Source organism: Symphalangus syndactylus, chromosome 3 (assembly GCF_028878055.3).
Source record: "Symphalangus syndactylus isolate Jambi chromosome 3, NHGRI_mSymSyn1-v2.1_pri, whole genome shotgun sequence".
In the NCBI taxonomy this organism is placed as follows: Eukaryota; Metazoa; Chordata; class Mammalia; order Primates; family Hylobatidae; genus Symphalangus; species Symphalangus syndactylus.
This window is the reverse complement of record NC_072425.2, coordinates 39,361,192-39,382,310: the sequence shown is the minus strand read 5'-3', so window position 1 is coordinate 39,382,310 and position 21,119 is coordinate 39,361,192. Positions and strand designations below refer to the sequence as shown.

The window sequence follows — 21,119 nt, the reverse complement described above, 5'->3', positions numbered from 1 at the left end:
TAAAGTGACATCAGCCAGGTATGGTGTCTCACACCTGGAATCCCAGCACTTTGGGAGGCGGAAGCAAGTGGATCACTTGAGACCAGCCTAGGCAATATGATGACAACCTGTCTTTACGAAAAATACAAAAATTAGCTGGGTGTGGTAGTGCATGCCTCTATAGTGTCAGCTGCTAGGAAGACTGAGGTAGGAGTATCACTTGAGTCTGGGAGGTTGAGGCTGCAGTGAGCCATGATCACGCCACTGCACTCCAGCCTGGGCAACATAGACCCCTGTCTCAATAATAATAGTAATAATAATAATAATAAAGTGATATCAGTCAGCAGCCACATTAGCTGCACAGTTGCAGGTGCAGAATAAGTAGAAAGTTGGCCTTTGCTGAGCAAGTAAAATGAAGTCAGATGGAGGTAAGTTGTCAGTGTAAACAAGAGAATGATTATGAAACATGAATATTTCTGATTGCATTTTTCATAATAGCCAAAAGCTGGAAATAACCTAAATGTTCATCAACTAATGAATGAATATACAGTGGAATATTAGCCATAAAAGGAAATGAAGTACTGATACATGCCACAGCATGAATGAACTTTGAAAACATCATGCTCAGTGAAAAACCAGATGTAAAAGACCACATTTATGATTCCATTTTTATGTAGTGTCCATAATGGGCAAATCCACAGAGAAGATAATTAGTGTTATGATTGGGGCTGTGTGGAGGAGGAAAGAGGAGTGGCTGTTAATAGGAATATAGTTTCTTTTTGGAGTGATTAAAATATTCTGGAATTAGTGGTAATAGTTGCACAACTCTAAACATACTAAAAATCACTTTAGAAAGGCAGATTTTATGGTATGTGAATTATATCTCAATAAAGCTATTATAAAAATAACATGCTAGTTCACTAGAAATTTGCTTATCCCAAACTTAGCAAATTGAACAGCTCAGAAATATAGTCTAATCAACTAATGTAGGACTAAGGTGAAGAAGTAGCTGTGTTACAATGTTTGCAGTCTCTTTTCAGGTTTGAATATTACAGTTGTTTTTTTCTCAAACATCCCTTAGTATTAAAATGTTATTGGCTAAGTTGCAGAGCTTGTGAGGAGTGACCAATTCTGGCTCTGTCTTAACTACTTAGTATATTCATCCATCCCTTCCTCTCTCCTTCCAATTAACAAACCTTTACTAAGCTATAAAAATCATCAAGCACTATCCTAGGTACTACTGGTGATACAAAGATGGATTGGATTTGGTCCCCACCCTTGAATGTGAGGTTGATGGGGAAATGAGGTTTAGGAACTTGGAGCACATTTCATTTTTAGGGTGAGGCTATTCTAATTGTTCTTCAGCATCCTCCCATCTATAGCTTATAGATAAAGTATGCACTCAAGGCATAAGAAACTTATTTGGATCTTCTTTAAGCTTGAAACATTCTTCCTTTTGTCTCTAGAACATCAGACATTCTTTCTCCTCTTAAAGTATTTTGGGGCTATCAGATGAAAACTCATAATAATTTTCTTTCTTCTGATGCTCTAGACCTGAAATATTTTTTATAAAAACTTCAACGTTCAAAATTACAATGTATGTTAGGTAAAGCGTGCATACTGGTGCTATCTGCAAAGCAAATAATAATGTTTACCTTGCAGGATTGTTGTGAGGGGTCAGTGAGTGTACATAATTCATATATGGAAGTGTCAAGCACACGAGTTCCTCAATAAACATTATATAGTATCGCTTTGCCAAAGTCTACAAACACTAATTTTATATCTGGAGATATGTTGAGATTGCAGATATAGTCATAGACGTTAACAGACAAACCCTAATTCCAAAAAGTTTGCCATTCATTGATGGAAATTAATTGGTTCAGAGATGTTGACCATGTCTACTTTCTTATTTAATAACTTAATTAACTTACTACAAATCTATCGATGTTTTCCATCTTGGATTTTTATATCATAAAAATGTAGAATTCTTAGCTCATGACTATATGAAAATTAGATATTGGATAATGCTTTTAAGCTAATTATATTTTGAATCTCACGCCTAACTGAAATGTAATGTTGCATGCTGGGCTTTGAATTTACTAAAAAGTTCTTTTGTTATCTTCCTAGAATGGAGCTGGTTTGTCAAAATCCAAAGGAAGCCGAATTGGATTTGATAGCACACAGTGGGTATGTAGAATAAACAAGAAATTTCTCAATTATAGTGTTCATTTCGTTCATTCATTTACTCTGTAAGTATTTGTTGAATGATGACAATAATAATAGCTACCTTGTGTGGTGGGTGACCGATTGGTAGTGGCAGGTAAGGAACAGGCCCTTTACCAAGTGCTTTATGCAATGTCTTATTTAGTCCTTATGGAAACTTTAAGAAGTGAGTAAATATTGTTACTCTCAATTCACTTAGAGAGATTAAGCTTAGTTGGCTAATAATTTGGTAAGACCAGATTCTGTCTGCCTCTAAAACCCACATTCACTGAGTTATGGTGTTTCCCTAAATGAATGAATATATGAATCAGATTTATTTGAATAAGGGAAAAGTAATGATCAGGAATAAAAATCTATTCAACATATTCCTTTATAAGATGAGGGGAAACCAGCAATATTTACAATATATCTTTGTTTTGTTTTATAAATTTCAGAACCTACACATTGATAAAATATATTTTCCTATGTTTTAAAACTAAATTTAGAAAGAAAAACATTGCTGGGTTACTAATAAAACACAACATTTATTCTGTTAGTATACATTATGGGAATGACCAGATATTTCTTGATACACTTCAGTCTTTGGCTTCTCTATAACCAGAGATGTGGAACGCTTTAAATTAGAAGTGGATTTTCAGATCACCAAGCAGTGGTCATTTTAGATCATTGCTAACACCAAGTAGATTTTGAACTACTGTTTAAAAGTAAAGTCTGGGATATCCTATTATCAGGCTTCCCAGCTCTCTAGTCTATAAGTATCAATGTAAACTTTTAATTTATTAAAAATAGCAATTGTTTTGCTCTGTGAATTTAGAGTATTCTGAGGATAAAGGTAAGCATGATATACTTGGAATTTATACTACCCAGTCACAGTTATAAAGATTTTAGATTAAATTAAAAAGAGGTATTTTGTATGCTTCTCTGTGACCCTTCTCTACCTCCATCCCACCCTTAGGAAACACATACACGTAATACTTGGACCAGATTTATCATCCTGTGGTTGAAGTAATTTGCTGAGATTTAAAATTCAATATTTAACAGCCAAAGGCAACAGGGGTGATCTATCATACATTTTAACATTATAAGATGTGATGATACTTAGAGAAACATATATTTTTCAGGTTTGCCATTTATTAAGAGTCTTCATCTGTATGCTGAAAAGCAACTTCAGAAAAAAATTTAAAGCTGTAGTAGCTTCAGTTGGATAAAAGGTTTTCCTTTATCAATATTAACTGACAACATTCTGACAACATTCCCAAACCTTTTAGTAAATAGAGCAGTCGGAGAAGGTGCAGGTTCACTGATACATTTTAAAATGGAATTTGTGAAAAATTTGAAGCTTAAAATAATAGAAAAAAGTAGCGTGACTCTATCTTTTTCATTCAAGAAATGATCCTTGAGGTAGGAGAAAATAATGGATTTTTTTCAAAGCCTTTACTTCCACGGTACGCAAGCAAAAAGTTGAAGAGCAGCTTACCACATTCAGTGAGTTCTCTTTATACTCTTTTACATTGAGGGGACTAAAAAAAATTGTAAGTGAGGTCAATGAATCACTGTATTTGCAAAATCACAAGCAAGGAGAAGTACTAACATACTTCTTTTAGAAGGAATAAAAGGTGAAATCTCATCAATAGTGTGATATTGAGCCCTGGTAAAATTCTAGGGCTCAATGTTTATGGAGTTATTAAACAGATGACTTGGGAGCACTTAGAAAAGAAAATGATGATAATTAGGAACTAGCCTTTTACTAAGAACAAGTCCTGCCAAGACTTTTTAGGTTTTAATAAAATTTTAATACACAGATGAATAGGCTATTATGGTCTCAGCGTAATCTCTTTTCAGCAAGATGTTTTTCATTCTTATAAACCAAATGAATTACTGAAGGTCAGATGATAATAGTGATTTAGAATTAATTGGATTTAGAATCAATTCGACATGTTTCCAAGGAGCATTAATGATTGTATTGATAACAACTTGGAGGATGTGTTTAGAAGGTGAGTTATAGAATCTCTGCTTGACCCTGACCTAATCTGTATTTATATTAATAATGGTAATGAAGCTATAAGTGTGTTCATCATATTTGTATTTAACACCAAGCTGAGATCCATTCAACAAACATTAAAGTACCTTATGTAGTAGTTCATCTTTCTTCCAAAACCATTTCTTCCTTGTTTTTTCCTAGTATAAAGCACAGAAAGCAATAACCCTAAAAGACACACACACACACACACACACACACACACAAAATAGCTAAATTGGACTATTAAAAATTTAAACTTCTACTCATCAAAAAACACTATTAAGAAAATGAATAAGCATGCCACAGAGTAGAAAATATTTGTAAAACATGTATCTCACAAAGGGATGGTATCAAAGATATATGAAGAACTCCCACACAACTCAGTAATAGATTTTTGTTCATGCCTTTCATCAGGTTGAGGACATATTTTATTCCTGGTTTGCTGAAAGTTTTAAATCATGAATAGATGCTGAATTTTGTTAAATGCTTTTTTCTATATTGAAATTATCATAGTTTTTTACATTTTTCTGTTGATTTGTCAAATTTTATTGATTGATTTTCAAATGCTAAAGTAACCTTTTATTCCTAGGATAAATACTACTTGGTCATGATATTTACTTTCCTTTTTTATCTTTTTTTAGTTATATTCATGAGGGATGGTAGACTATACTTTTTTTTTGTAATGTCTTTATCAGGTTTTGTTTTTTTTTGTTTTTTTTGAGATGAAGTCTCTCTCTGTCGCCCAGGCCGGAGTGCAGTGGTGTGATCTTGGCTCACTGCAACCTCCACCTCCCGGGTTCAAGTGATTCTCCTGCCTCAGCCTCCCAAGTTGCTGGGACTACAGGCACACGCCACCACACCCAGCTAATTTTTGTATTTCTAGTAGAGACAGGGTTTCACCATGTTGGCCAGGCTGGTTTCGAACTCCTGACCTCAGGTGATCCACCTGCCATGACCTCCCAAAATGCTGGGATTACAAGCGTGAGAAGTTTTGCTATTAAGTATTGCACTGGCCTCTTAAAATCAGATAGGAAGTATTTTCTCCTGCTCCATTTTCTGAGAAAGTTTTTGTAGAATTGGTATTCTTCCTTAAAAATGATAGAATTCACCAGGGAACTGTCTAAGTTTGAAGTTTTTCCTTGTTGTTTTGAGGGCAGTTTTTTTTTTTTTTTCTAACAAATTCAGTTTCTTTAATAGGTATAGGGCGATTCAGATTTTGTTTCATCTTGTGGTAGTTTTGTTAAGTTGTATGTTTAAAGAAATTTGTGTCATCTAAGTTGAATTTTTTGGTGTAACATTGTTTTTCTTAACTTTTTACTTAGCTGTTTCTTACACTGAGGTAATAAACCCCTATAAGGCAGAGATTATTGTGTTCTTGGCATTTGCATAATACTCTACGCTAAAAACAAATGAGACTGATTCTTAGCTTTATCTCATTCTTTATCCTTAAAATTGATATTTTGTCTATTTATGTATCTTGTATATATTTTTATGAGTTCCTTCAGATTTTCTGAATAAGAATTTATTCTTAATTTCATGAAGCACCTTTTTGATAGGCAAACATTCCTTTAAGTCTTGCTTTCATTGAAGTAGGCTTTTAAGCAATAGTGTATGCCTGATATTCTGTTTATCCTTGCTGTTCTTAGGTATTACTTATTCCTAAGTATGATTTAGTCTGTTTTCATTCTACTGTTGAATTTTTGTTTTTTGTTTTTTTTTTTCAGTAACTTACTACCCAGCAGTTATATTTTGAAATATTGCGGTATTAGAAAAGCACATTATATATGGCAGTCATCAAGCAGGCAGAGTATTTTGGTCTGAGTCTTTTGCTTAGAAAGATTATTAAGCAGCATTACAGATATGAAGAAAAATGGTACAAACAACTGATTTTTGTTTTTGAAAGATTAACAAGACTGATTTTTAAAAGCTGACAGATAGTTCTCTCAATTTTGCTTGAAAAGATTTAGCTAATACTAAGAGAATAATTTTGTAAGCCCCACATTTTCATGTCAGATACCACTTCCTCTGTGAAATTTCTTATCCTTTTGATGTACGATGAATTTCTAGCTTACTGGTCTGTACTTTTATAATATGTTGTATATGTTTTTATTATAGCATATTTCACCTTATATTGAAAATGTTCATCTTTCTTAGAAGACTGCTTATTGAGAGCAGAGACCATATGTGCTATTTAATCATTTGTATTTTTTAGCACAATGATAAGCATGGTATCTATTGGGTAAATACTCTGCATTCTTATACAATTAATGAATTAAAATGTTATAAAATAGGCTGTTGTGTTGGCTTACTGGAATTACGAGAATTCTTTTTCTCTCAAACAGCGTGCAGTTAAAAAATTTATTATGTTAACATCCAACCAAAATGTACCAGTGTTTCTTATTGATCCTTTGATATTGGAATTGATTAATAAGAACTTTGAACAAGTCAAAAATACTTCTCATGGCTCCACTTCACAATGCAAGTTTTTCTGTGTTCCAAGAGACTTTACTGCATTTGCACTGCAGTATCACCTATGGAAGAATGAAGTAAGTGACTTGCTTTCAGATAATGGAATGTGTCTCTTTTTACAAAATAGTATGGGTTTAGGCTAGTTTAAAATGTAAAACATTAAAAAATTTTCCTAAAACACTTTATAAATTGTATCAGGAATATTTTCAGCTATAAATAACAATATAACTAATCACTAAGGCAAATAGGGAATTTCTTTTTCTTATATAATGAGAGGTTAAAAGGTTAGTGGCTATTGATATTAGTTTAGCTAGCCACTGATGTCGGGACTTGTGTCTCTGAAATTCTTTATTCATTTACCTCATTATCACAGGATAACTGTCATAGCTCCAGATATCACATCCATGTTCACAACAGGAAGATGAGAAGAAAGATTCTGCTTTTTTGCTGGGGGAGACTTCTCAATATCAGTATTTTTAGGTCATTTCTGTTGAACTGTTTGATATCTCATAGAAAAAGCCTACAAGGCTTATTTTTACAAAGAATATTTTATACTGTCCCTTTATATTCCCCAAATGAAGTTCATAGAAATTATAACCCTCCTATATACATAATTCCCCAAATCAATATAATGTATTAACTATAATATAACCTAGAAATAAAAGGAAACGATATATATTACAGTGTGCAGATGCTCCAGAATAACTATACTGGAAGACATAATAAAGTAATTCAGATGCTTGTATTTAGAAGTAGGATCACAGAATGTGGTAGCTACAAATATAACCTCATACTATGAATGATATTGTTGTTGGCAATATGATTTTCCAAAATAGTGAGCAAGTTTCCAACAACAAAAAAGTAAAATTGTCTCTCCATTGACATGACTATTGTATTCCTGAGAAATAAAGGCTCAGACAATTATAAACAAGTTTTTCACTATGTGATTATCTGACAGGACATTTGAAATTACATAGTACACAAGATAGATTTTCATATTTTGGATTGTAGGATGTCTAATGTTCTTGGCCTAGGACCCTAAATGCCAGTTTATCATTATGATAAACCGAAAATATCCCCCCAAATTTCTAAAATGTCTGTTGGGTACAGTCCCACTTGCCTTGAGAACCACTATTTTAGAAGAAGGGGAATATGCCACCACTGGCAAAACTGATACTACCATAGTCAGAGGAAGAAGCAAAAGCTCAGCCATACCCAGAATCAGCACATGGGTTCAAGTGTATTCTTTGTTTGTTTGTGTTGGTTTTTTTTGTTTTTGTTTTTTTTTTTTGAGATGGAGTCTCGCTGTGTCACCCAGGCTGGAGTGCAGTGGTGCAATCTCTGTTCACTGCAGCCTCCGCCTCCCAGGCTCAAGGGATTCTCCTGCCTCAGCCTCCTGAGTAGCTGGGATTACAGGCGCATGCCACCACGCGTGACTAAGTTTTGTATTTTTTTTTAGTATAGACGGGGTTTCACCATATTGGCCAGGCTGGTCTTGAACTCCTGACCTCAGATGATCCACCTGCCTCAGCCTCCCAAAAGTTTATCATTTTGTACATATGACATCCTACTATTCAAGAGATTCAGGAGCCCTTGGATAGTCCTCCCTAAAACATCCCCCAATGTGGAGCTAATCAGATTGTTGGATCTAATAATGAAAGACTCCATTTGCATGTGATTTTTCTTTATTAATGCCATTACCATAAAGTGAGCAAACCTCTGCCAAGGCTACTGGGAGTGGACTTTTGCAGCACAACCTTGACCTAGGCCTTTACACCAATTGATCAGAGCAACTATTTTGTTCTTTACTTCTCTTGCTGATGGTTATAAGAAAGCAAACCATATCGTAATTCTGCCTATTTTGTCTGTCAGTCTTTCCTCCTATAACACAAGGTCACATTCTTCTCAAGTTCTGGCCGGCCTTTTAAATATTTCCTGAATTCGTCAGCTGATAATGCCTTTCTTTTATTCTATTCAGTAGTGTCTTTCTCTGAATTGGCTACCCTCACCCTCAGTCAGTGCTTTCTACTTCTAAGGTGTACCAAGAAAGAAAAGGGAAGAAGGGAACATTACAGTTGATAATGAAACAAATGATGTTGGAAAATGAACCTTGTCTTACAGTATGTTTGTTAATTTCTAATGATTTGCATTACGATGGTGTTCTATTATGGTAGTATTTTAAGATGTTGGGATGTTAACTATGAGATGAACTACTTTTTTGAAGTACTTTTGAAGATAAAGGTTATTAAAAGTTAAATTAAGAATTACAAGTTTAATTTTAAGTGCTGTCCTTAAATCAACATTTACTTTATAGAAACTAACTAGAAAACGCTAACATGAGCATTCTCATTCCAAGGAAGGGATTTGTATTAATTTTCATAGAGTTTTTTTTTTTTTTTTTTTTTTTTTTTGAGACAGGGTCTCACTTTGTCACCCAGGCTTGAGTGCAGTGGCACCGTCTTGGCTCACTGCAGCCTTGATCTGTCAGGTTCAAGCGATCCTCCTGGCTCAGACCCCCAAGTAGCTGGGACCACAGGTATATGCCACCACACCCTGGCTAATTTTTTGTTTTGTATTTTTTGTAGAGACAGAGTTTCACCATGTTGCCCAGGCTGGTCTCAAACTCCTGAGCTCAAGGGATCCACCTGCCTCAGCCCCCCAAAGTGCTGGGATTACAGGGGCGAGCCACGGTGCCCAACGCATAAAGAGAGTCTTTGACTGTATCTTTCCTGCTACATACTTTGTATTTTTGCTACTTTCCTTTATTCTCCCACCACTACCTTCTGCCCATCACCCTCATTTAAAAATGTTCTTACAGAGCAGATTAGCACAAAAATATGTCTCAAGTTCAATACAAGAATCACTTTCGTTTTGCTACTAGTATTTGGCTTTAAGTATTCAGTGTTTAAATGTTGTTTCTTGATGTTTGATGCTTCTTTGGTTCTAGGAAGGCTGGTTTCGGATAGCTGAGAATATGGGATTTCAGTGCCTAAAGATTGAGAGTAAAGATCCCCGGCTAGACGGGATAGACTCACTTTCTGGAACTGAAATCCCCCTGCACTATATCTGCAAACTGGCCACTCATGCGATCCACTTGGTAGTCTTTCATGAGAGGAGTGGCAACTACCTCTGGCACGGCCACTTGAGACTTAAAGAACACATTGACAGGAAATTTGTTCCCTTCCGAAAGTTACAGTTTGGTCGTTATCCAGGAGCTTTTGACAGGTAAGTTCAGAGTCAAAAGGTGAAATGTGAAATGAGTATTTTTCAGTCATAATTCTTGCAGTGTTTTTACATTTGAGTATTAAAATCTAATATATAATTTATGTAAGTGTTTATAGTAACATTGTTCTTAATGCCTACAAATTAGAAGCAACCTAAATGTCCTTCAACAATAAAAGGATTGGCTGGGCACTGTGGCTCATGCATGTAATCCCAGCACTTTGGGAGGCCGAGGTGGGCAGATCACCTGAGGTCAGGAGTTTGAGACCAGCCTGGCCAACATGGTGAAACCTCGTCTCTACAAAAAAATACAAAAATTATCCGTGCATTGTGATGGGTGCCTGTAATCCCAGCTACTGGGGAGGCTGAGGCAGGAGAATTGCTTGAGCCCCGGAGGTGGAGGTTGTAGTGAGCCGAGATTGTTATATCGCACTCTAGCCTGGGCAACAGAGCAAGACTCTGTCTCAAAAAAAAAAAACTATAAAGGAATAAATAATTTTTGATATATGTATTCATACAATGAAGTATTATACAGCAGGGAAAAATAAACTAGAGGTCTGTGCACATTGTGGATGAATCCTACAATGCTGAATGACACAAGGCACAAAATAATCTAAATGCTATTATTACTTTTATAAAAAGTTCAAACACCTGCTAAATTATGTTCATGGATGTATACCCTTATAGTAAAAGTATTAAGAAGGCTAAGCAAGAGGTACCAAAAAAGACTAGATAGACGACACAAAACTACAGGGAAGCTGGAAGAATTTTATTTCTGTGGTGGAGACTTTGGTGTTTACTTTATAATTCATTATTTTGTGCCTTTATGTTATGCACTTTCCTGTATTTTTTTTTAATTTTATTATTATTATACTTTAAGTTTTAGGGTACATGTGCACAATGTGCAGGTTTGTTACATATGTATACATGTGCCATGTTGGTGTGCTGCACCCATTAACTCGTCATTTGGCATTAGGTATATCTCCTAATGCTATCCCTCCCCCACCCCCCCACCCCACAACAGTCCCTGGAGTGTGATGTTCCCTTTCCTGTGTCCATGTGTTCTCATTGTTCAGTTCCCACCTATGAGTGAGAACATGCAGTGTTTGGTTTTTTGTCCTTGCGATAGTTTACTGAGAATGATGATTTCCAGTTTCATCCATGTCCCTACAAAGGACATGAATTCATCATTTTTTATGGCTGCATAGTATTCCATGGTGTATATGTGCCACATTTTCTTAATCCAGTCTATCGTTATTGGACATTTGGATTGGTTCCAAGTTTTTGTTATTGTGAATAGTGCCGCAATAAACATACGTGTGCATGTGTCTTTATAGCAGCATGATTTATAGTCCTTTGGGTATATATCCAGTAATGGGATGGCTGGGTCAAATGGTATTTCTAGTTCTAGATCCCTGAGGAATCGCCACACTGACTTCCATAATGGTTGAACTAGTTTACAGTCCCACCCACAGTGTAAAAGTGTTCCTATTTCTCCACATCCTCTCCAGCACCTGTTGTTTCCTGACTTTTTAATGATGGCCATTCTAACTGGTGTGAGATGGTATCTCATTGTGGTTTTGATTTGCATTTCTCTGATGGCCAGTGATGATGAGCATTTTTTCATGTGTTTTTTGGCTGCATCAATGTCTTCTTTTTAGAAGTGTCTGTTCATATCCTTTGCCCACTTTTTGATGGAGTTGTTTGTTTTTTTCTTGTAAATTTGTTTGAGTTCTTTTAGATTCTGGATATTAGCCCTTTGTCAGATGAGTCAGATTAGGTTGCGAAAATTTTCTCCCATTCTGTAGGTTGCCTGTTCACTCTGATGGTAGTTTCCTTTGTTGTGCAGAAGCTCTTTAGTTTAATTAGATCCCATTTGTCAATTTTGGCTTTTGTTGCCATTGCTTTTGGTGTTTTAGACATGAAGTCCTTGCCCATGCCTATGTCCTGAATGGTAATGCCTAGGTTTTCTTCTAGGGTTTTTATGGTTTTAGGTCTAACCTGTAAGTCTTTAATCCATCTTGAATTAATTTTTGTATAAGGTGTAAGGAAGGGATCCAGTTTCCATTTTCTACATATGGCTAGCCAGTTTTCCCAGTACCATTTATTAAATAGGGAATCCTTATCCCATTGCTTGTTTTTGTCAGGTTTGTCAAAGATCAAATAGTTGTAGATATGTGGCGTTATTTCTGAGGGCTGTGTTCTGTTCCATTGATCTATATCTCTGTTTTGGTACCAGTACCATGCTGTTTTGGTTACTGTAGCCTTGTAGTATAGTTTGAAATCAGGTAGTGTGATGCCTCCGGCTTTGTTCTTTTGTCCTAGGATTGACTTGGCGATGTGGGCTCTTTTGTGGTTCCATATGAACTTTAAAGTAGTTTTTTCCAATTCTGTGAAGAAAGTCATTGGTAGCTTGATGGGGATGGCATTGAATCTATAAATTACCTTAGGCAGTATGGCCATTTTCACGATATTGATTCTTCCAACCCATGAGCATGGAATGTTCTTCCATTTGTTTGTATCCTCTTTTATTTCATTGAGCTGTGGTTTGTAGTTCTCCTTGAAGAGGTCCTTCATGTCCCTTGTAAGTTGGATTCCTAGGTATTTTATTCTCTTTGAAGCAATTGTGAATGGGAGTTCACTCATGATTTGGCTCTCTGTTTGTCTGTTATTGGTGTATAAGAATGCTTGTGATTTTTGCACATTGATTTTGTGTCCTGAGACTTTGCTGAAGTTGCTTATCAGCCTAAGGAGATTTTGGGCTGAGAAAATGGGGTTTTCTAGATACACAATCACGTCATCTGCAAACAGGGACAGTTTGACTTCCTCTTTTCCTAATTGAATACCCTTGATTTCCTTCTCCTGCCTAATTACCCTGGCCACAACTTCCAACACTGTGTTGAAGAGGAGTGGTGAGAGAGGGCATCCCTATCTTTTGCCAGTTTTCAAAGGGAATGCTTCCAGTTTTTGCCCATTCAGTATGATATTGGCTGTGGGTTTGTCATAGATCTTATTATTTTGAGATACATCCCATCAATACCTAATTTATTGAGAGTTTTTAGCATGAAGGTTGTTGAATTTTGTCAAAGGCCTTTTCTGCATCTATTGAGACGATCATGTGGTTTTTGTCTTTGGTTCTGTTTATATGCTGGATTACATTTATTGATTCGCGTATGTTGAACCAGCCTTGCATCCCAGGGATAAAGCCCACTTGATCATGGTGGATAAGCTTTTTAATGTGCTGCTGAATTTGGTTTGCCAGTATTTTATTGAGGATTTTTGCATCAATGTTCATCAAGACTATTGGTCTAAAATTCTCTTTTTTGGTTGTGTCTCTGCCAGGCTTTGGTATCAGGATGATGCTGGCCTCATAAAATGTGTTAGGGAGGATTCCCTCTTTTTCTATTGTTTGGAATAGTTTCAGAAGGAATGGTACCAGTTCCTCCATGTACCTCTGGTAGAATTCGGCTGTGAATCCATCAGGTCCTGGACTCTTTTTGGTTGGTAAGCTATTGATTATTGCCACAATTTCAGAACCTGTTATTGGTCTATTCAGAGATTCAACTGCTTCTTGGTTTAGTCTTGAGAGGGTGTATGTGTCGAGGAATTTATCCATTTCTTCTAGATTTTCTAGTTTATTTGCGTAGAGGTGTTTATAGTATTCTCTGATGGTAGTTTGTATTTCTGTGGGATCAGTGGTGATATCCCCTTTATCATTTTTTATTGCGTCTATTTGATTCTTCTCTCTTTTGTTCTTTATTAGTCTTGCTAGCGGTCTATCAATTTTGTTGATGTTTTCAAAAAACCAGCTCCTGGATTCATTAATTTTTTGAAGGGATTTTGTGTCTCTATTTCCTTCAGTTCTGCTCTGATTTTAGTTATTTCTAGCCTTCTGCTAGCTTTTGAATGTGTTTGCTCTTGCTTTTCTAGTTCTTTTAATTGTGATGTTAGGGTGTCAATTTTGGATCTTTCCTGCTTTCTCTTGTGGGCATAAACTTGTAGTGCTATAAATTTCCCTCTACACACTGCTTTGAATGTGTCCCAGTGATTCTGGTGTGTTGTGTCTTTGTTCTCGTTGGTTTCAAAGAACATCTTTATTTCTGCCTTCATTTCGTTATGTACCCAGTAGTCATTCAGGAGCAGGTTGTTCAGTTTCCATGTATTTGAGCGGCTTTGAGTGAGTTTCTTAATCCTGAGCTCTAGTTTGATTGCACTGTGGTCTGAGAGACAGTTTGTTATAATTTCTGTTCTTTTACATTTGCTGAGGAGAGCTTTACTTCCAACTATGTGGTCAATTTTGGAATAGGTGTGGTGTGGTGCTGAAGAAAATGTATATTCTGTTGATTTGGGGTGGAGAGTTCTGTAGATGTCTATTAGGTTCGCTTTGTGCAGAGCTGAGTTTAATTCCTGGGTATCCTTGTTAACTTTCTGTCTCGTTGATCTGTCTAATGTTGACAGTGGGGTGTTAAAGTCTCCCATTATTATTGTGTGGGAGTCTAAGTCTCTTTGTACGTCACTCAGGACTTGCTTTATGAATCTGGGTGCTCCTGTATTGGGTGCATATATATTTAGGATAGTTAGCTCTTCTTGTTGAATTGATCCCTTTACCATTATGTAATGGCCTTTGTCTCTTTTGATCTTTGTTGGTTTAAAGTCTGTTTTATCAGAGACTAGGATTGCAACCCCTGCCTTTTTTTGTTTTCTATTTGCTTGGTAGATCTTCCTCCATCCTTTTATTTTGAGCCTATGTGTGTCTCTGCTTGTGAGATGGGTTTCCTGAATACAGCACACTGATGGGTCTTGACTATCCAATTTGCTAGTCTGTCTTTTTTAATTGGAGCATTTAGTCCATTTACATTTAAAGTTAATAGTGTTGTGTGTGAATTTTATCCTGTCATTATGATGTTAGCTGGTTATTTTGCTCGTTAGTTGATGCAGTTTCTTCCTAGCCTCGATGATCTTTACAATTTGGCATGATTTTGCAGTGTCTGGTACCGGTTGTTCCTTTCCATGTTTAGTGCTTCCTTCAGGAGCTCTTTTAGGGCAGGCCTGGTGGTGACAAAATCTCTCAGCATTTGCTTGTCTGTAAAGTATTTTATTTCTCCTTCACTTATGAAACTTAGTTTGGCTGGATATGAAATTCTGGGTTGAAAATTCTTTTCTTTAGGAATGTTGAATATCGGCCCCCACTCTCTTCTGGCTTGTAGAGTTTCTGCCGAGAGATCCGCTGTTAGTCTGATGGGCTTCCCTTTGTGGGTAACCCGACCTTTCTCTCTGGCTGCCCTTTACATTTGTTCCTTCATTTCAACTTTGGTGAATCTGACAATTATGTGTCTTGGAGTTGCTCTTCTCGAGGAGTATCTTTGTGGAGTTCTCTGTATTTCCTGAATCTGAATGTTGGCCTGCCTTGCTAGATTGGGGAAGTTCTCCTGGATAATATCCTGCAGAATGTTTTCCAACTTGGTTCCATTCTCCCTGTCACTTTCAGGTACACAAATCAGATGTAGATTTGGTCTTTTCACATAGTCCCATATTTCTTGGAGGCTTTGTTCATTTCTTTTTATTCTTTTTTCTCTAAACTTCCCTTCTCGCTTCATTTCATTGATTTCATCTTCCATCACTGATACCCTTTCTTCCAGTTGATCGCATCAGCTCCTGAGGCTTCTGCATTCTTCACGTAGTTCTCGAGCCTTGGCTTTCAGCTCCATCAGCTCCTTTAAGCACTTCTCTGTATTGGTTATTCTAGTTATACATTCGTCTAAATTTTTTTCAAAGTTTTTAACTTCTTTGCCTTTGGTTTGAATTTCCTCCTGTAGCTCAGAGTAGTTTGATTGTCTGAAGGCTTCTTCTCTCAACTCGTCAAAGTCATTCTCCTTTGGAGGAGGAGAGGTGCTCTGCTTTTTAGAATTTCCAGTTTTTCTGCTCTGTTTCTTCCCCATCTTTGTGGTTTTATCTACTTTTGGTCTTTGATGATGGTGATGTACAGATGGGTTTTTGGCGTGGATGTCCTTTCTCTTTGTTAGTTTTCCTTCCAACAGACAGGACCCTCAGCTGCAGGTCTGTTGGAGTTTGCTAGAGGTCCACTCCAGACCCTGTTTGCCTGGGTCTCAGCAGCGGAGGCTACAGAACAGCGTGGATTTTCATGAACCACGAATGCTGCTGCCTTATCGTTCCTCTGGAAGTTTTATCTCAGAGGAGTACCCGGCCGTGTGAGTTGTCAGTCTGCCCCTACTTGGTGGTGCCTGCCAGTTAGGCTGCTTGGGGGTCAGGGGTCAGGGACCCACTTGAGGAGGCAGTCTGCCCGTTCTCAGATCTCCAGCTGCGTGCTGGGAGAACCACTACTCTCTTCAAAGCCGTCAGACAGGGACATTTAAGTCTACAGAGGTTACTGCTGTCTTTTTGTTTGTCTGTGCCCTGCCCCCAGAGGTGGAGCCTACAGAGGCAGGCAGGCCTCTTTGATCTGTGGTGGGCTCCACCCTTTTCGAGCTTACCAGCTGCTTTGTTTACCTAAGCAAGGCTGGGCAATGGCGGTCGCCCCTCCCCCGGCCTCGCAGCTGCCTTGCAATTTGATCTCAGACTGCTGTGCTAGCAATCAGAGAGACTCCATGGGCATAGGACCCTCCGAGCCAGGTGCGGGATATTATCCCCTGGTGTGCCATTTTTTAAGCGCATCGGGAAAGCGCAGTATTAGGGTGCGAGTGACCTGATTTTCCAGGTGCCGTCTGTCACCCCTTTCTTTGACTAGGAAAGGGAACTCCCTGACCCCTTGTGCTTCCCGAGTGAGGCAATGCCTCGCCCTGCTTCGGCTCGTGCGCGGTGCACTGCACCCACTGTCCTGCATCCACTGTCTGGCACTACCTAGTGGGATGAACCCGGTACCTCAGATGGAAATGCAGAAATCACCCGTCTTCTGCGTCGCTCACGCAGGGAACTGTAGACCGGAGCTGTTCCTATTCGGCCATCTTGGCTCCCCTTCCTGTATATTTTTTAAAACCATGTGCAAAAATTTATCTTTGGCTATCGCAATAATAAAAATGTTTCTTGTGAGAAACAGTTATTTGAAGGAACTCACGTAAAGTTTGATTAGCTATAGTTTGTAATATTAGCAGTTACAGGATTAAAAACATTCTTGAAGTTATACTTGGAGTATGAAGTTTCTAACCTAGAATTGTCCCTTTTATTCTCCTTTTGAAATCAGCAATAATGATGTTACAGTCTACTTTGAATAGCAGAATGTGATGTAAAGGTAGCAGTAAATATTTGTAAGGATTTTCACATTAAAAACTCCTTAGCAACTTCCAATGAGATAATTCTTATCTGTTACACTTGAGAAGTATAAGAGTATGTTTATTCTTGCCTTCTTTGAAAAAAAAATATTATATATATGTGTGTATTTTTTCTCTCTATCTGGAATCATGTGAGATTGCCTTCTTATTAGTACTTAAAGTCACGTATTTGAGAACGACTGAAAAAGGTATTCAAAACTGAAGTCTTCTATATTTTTTGTGTATGAAAAGTCAAAACTTTTCTGAACCAAGCCATATTTTCAAAATGAAATTACCAAAAAAAATGAGTAGAGATGGAGGAAAATACTTTGTTTTTATTATTGGCTTCTCTTATTTTAATCAAAAATCTTAATACTCACTGTTCTCTTACCACTTTTTTGCATTTTTTTCTTATTCTGTATTTCAAATAACCTTCTTTAGGGAGACATTATCTTTTAGTTTTTTAAAGCTTTGTGAATTTATTTCAAAGTTTAATAACTTAGTAAAGTTCAAAATTGTTACTTATTAAACATAAACGTGTAACAGTAGATAAAAACTATCTCTACATTTAAAAATTTTATATGAATAGGAATGGAAATCTCTCAAATAATATTTTTAGAGTATGGGATTCAAAATACATAAGATAGATTTGCAGATTAGCATTTTACCCATTAAAGAGATTCTCAGGCCATTGTAATTAACGTGTGTCTTAAGTGTTAAAAACATTTACTTCTCTAAAAGTAAACTGATAATTAAAAATTATGTCACAAAATTTTTGTTTCTACTTAAAATGCCAAAGTGTATATGAACAAGTACAAATATATTCATATATAAATACATTAACCAAAATAATTAAAACTCAACTGTTTGATGTCAGATTTTTCAAGATCTTATTAAAATTGCTAATTGATATCTAACATAATTGATGAAACTATGCTTGATGTTTAGGTATTTTGCTAATGTTTGGTATTTGTAAGAGGCTGCCAGTATTCTGGGTTAAATCCTTTTAATAAATCTTTTTTTATTATTTATTATTATTATTTTTTAATTTTACTTTAAGTAGTGGGACACATGTACTGAACGTGCAGGTTTGTTACATAGGTATACATGTGCCATGGTAGTTTGCTGCACCTATCAACCTGTTATCTAGGTTTTAAGCTCTGCATGCATTAGGTATTTGTCCTAGTGTTCTCCCTCCCCTTTTCCCCCACCCCTCATTAATTAATCTTAACTTTTGTTTTCAGGCCAGAGTTACAGCAAGTTACTGTTGATGGACTGGAAGTTCTCATTCCAAAGGATCCAATGCACTTTGTAGAAGAAGTACCACACTCTAGGTTTATTGAGTGTAGGTATAAAGAAGCTCGAGCGTTCTTTCAGGTTAGAGACAACCAAATGTGTACTTATAAATTTAAAAAAATGTTGGGATTATTTTTAATATCTGAGGGTGGTAAGATGAAGGGGCTTATGGAAAAGAGAAAAGTAAACATCCTTTTTTGATATGTCTCTTTTCTTCTAGATTGTTTTCTTTCAGTTTTTTTAGAAGTAGATTAAAAATTAACCTTAAGAAACTATTTTCTAAGTCAATCCGTTGATATTTATTTATTGTTTTATTTGAATAACTTTAATAGATTTAGCACTGGCTTCTGCCTTAAGATAGCCCATTAACTTTGTGAAAGGTGGTGTATTCTCAGTCCAAGTAGGATAAAGCCACTGTAGAAGATGGACCATGTAGATTTAGAAAAGACTTCATGAAAATACAGTTTGTTTCAGAGTTGGCATTGAATATAATTTTTTTGCATTTATGAAGGTTTTTGAAGATAAATGCTACACAAAGACCAGATGCTTTTAAAACTTTATTGTCTTGCTGCAGCTTTCAATTCAATACACATTTATTGCCTTCTGCAGACTTCTGGCCCTGGGGATATAAAGATGATTTTGAAAGGCATGAAAGTTCAGCTCTAAGAGCTGACATGAAACACAGAGATACAGTGAAAACAGGCAAATTTACAGTGGGGTTTTGGTACCCAAATTCTTTCACTTGCCCTTTATTTTCTGGGGTTCCCTGCCAAGAAAGCTGTGTCCACGAGGGATATGAAAATGCAGTATATTACTGTCAAGTGCCCAAGATCCACAGATCTGAGGTTTCTCTAATACAGTGTACTGGCACCTAAAGCTGAGGCCTGACAGCCCAAGTGGGCCTTCCTAGCCCTATTTCCTTTAGTCATTGTGGAGCTGTGAAATTTATGCAGCCAGCCTCATGAATACAAAGCTGAAAAACAACATGTGTGGATGGGCCTACTCGAGTAGAAAAGTGTTGCCTGACATATGCCTACCACATAATAACAGGAAGTGGAAGAGATGGAGTTTTGTGCTACACTACACTTGATCTTAGCCAAAAGGCCGAGAAGCGATAGAGATGGAGTTTTGTGCTTAAACTTGACTGCTCTTCCTGTCCTAAGGGAGTTTGCTGTGGTCGTCATCTCTATTATAGCAATAATCACAGTGAATTATGGATATCTGTCTTGTCCTCTTACTAAATTTTATGAACTTTTTGATAACAGGAGTGTTCTTTTGTTTACCTGTGTTGGCCCAGTATCTACTGTACTTGGCACAAAGAAAAGATCCAGTAGGGTCACTTCTCAAATTAAAGTGAACATACATGCATTTGAACACTTGATGGCGCCAAACAGTCTTAAATGTAATGCTTTGTGTAAAACAAGCAATGAATTAATCTAATAGACCTCGTAAAGCAGCCTCCTTTCTTTTTTTAAAATAATTTTTAAAAAGCGACTTTAAATACATAAAAGCTGCAAGTACAGTACCAATAACTTTTTTTTTCTGAACCACTTGGGAGTAAGATGTTGACCACAACTTCAAAAAAATTTAGTATTTTTTTAAAAATAGGAACATTCTCTACATGTCCTAGTATGAAAGTTAGGAAATTGACACATACATTTTTACCATTTAATCCAGATTCAAGTTTTGTCAGTTGTCCCAGTAATAACCTTTGTGATAAAAAGATTCGATTCAGAATCACATGTTGTCTTAATTTTGCTGTCTCTTTGGTCTTCTTCAGTCTGGGACAGTTTCTCAGTTCTTTTGTTACTTTCATGACTAACACTTTTGAAGATTACAAGCCAGATGTTTTGTGCAGTGTCCCTCATTTGGGGTTTGTCCGGGGATTCCTCATGTTAGATTTAGGTTATACTTCTTTAGAAGGTATAGAAGTGGTGCTGTGTTTTCATTACATCTCACTGGGCACTGCATAATTTTGATTTGTCCCATTACTGTTGATATTCACATTGTTCACCTGATTAAAGTGCTGTCTGAAACTTCATATCTTTACCACTATGAAGTTTCTGTTTTTCCCTTTATAATAATAAGTGTCTGGCAAGAAGTTACTTTAAAACTATGTAAATATTGTTTTCCTCATTACATTTTCAATTTATTTGTTCATATCAATATAAATTCATGGTTTCCTATTTTACCCTATGGGTTATAGTCCATTATTTTCATTATTTATTTTGCTCTTCAGATTGTTCCATATTTGGCCAGTAGAAACTCTTTCATAATGCTTTCTGTGTCTTTTTGACTTGTCTCCGTTGTTTTTTGAACACTTTATTACTTTTTGGCACTATAAAATATTCTGAGTTCATCTTATAATTTTCGTACCTCCACCCTGGGATCAGCCAGTTCTTTAAGTCTTGTTTCCTTTTAGAAGCCAAGACCTGGATGCCAGGTGTACCCATTGCTATTTGGGTTTTGCTGCAGACAGTTTCTCTTAGTGGACGGGGTAGGGTATATATGTCTGTGTGTATTTATTTCTGTATCTATCTATTGAAACCTCTGCATTCACATTGATATCTCCAGTCCAGTTAAAAGTTCCAATTAAACAACAGAGTTCATTTCCATATTTGCGACTCCCTTTTCAAATCGTGAGA

At 36.5% G+C, this 21,119-nt stretch overlaps 1 protein-coding gene across 7 annotated transcripts in view; it reads left to right on the top strand.

Moving 5' to 3' along the window:
- Positions 1 to 21,119, top strand: part of LOC129479063 (T-cell acute lymphocytic leukemia protein 2) — a 104,723-nt gene that overhangs the window by 30,464 nt on the left and 53,140 nt on the right. For 6 of the 7 annotated variants that reach the window (XM_055271602.2, XM_055271601.2, XM_063636863.1 and 3 more), the window contains 4 exons: positions 2,107 to 2,166; positions 6,565 to 6,768; positions 9,639 to 9,916; positions 18,423 to 18,555. In XM_055271602.2, the coding sequence (XP_055127577.1) occupies positions 2,107 to 2,166; positions 6,565 to 6,768; positions 9,639 to 9,916; positions 18,423 to 18,555 (675 nt within the window). The other variant, XM_055271603.2, reaches the window with a different exon arrangement.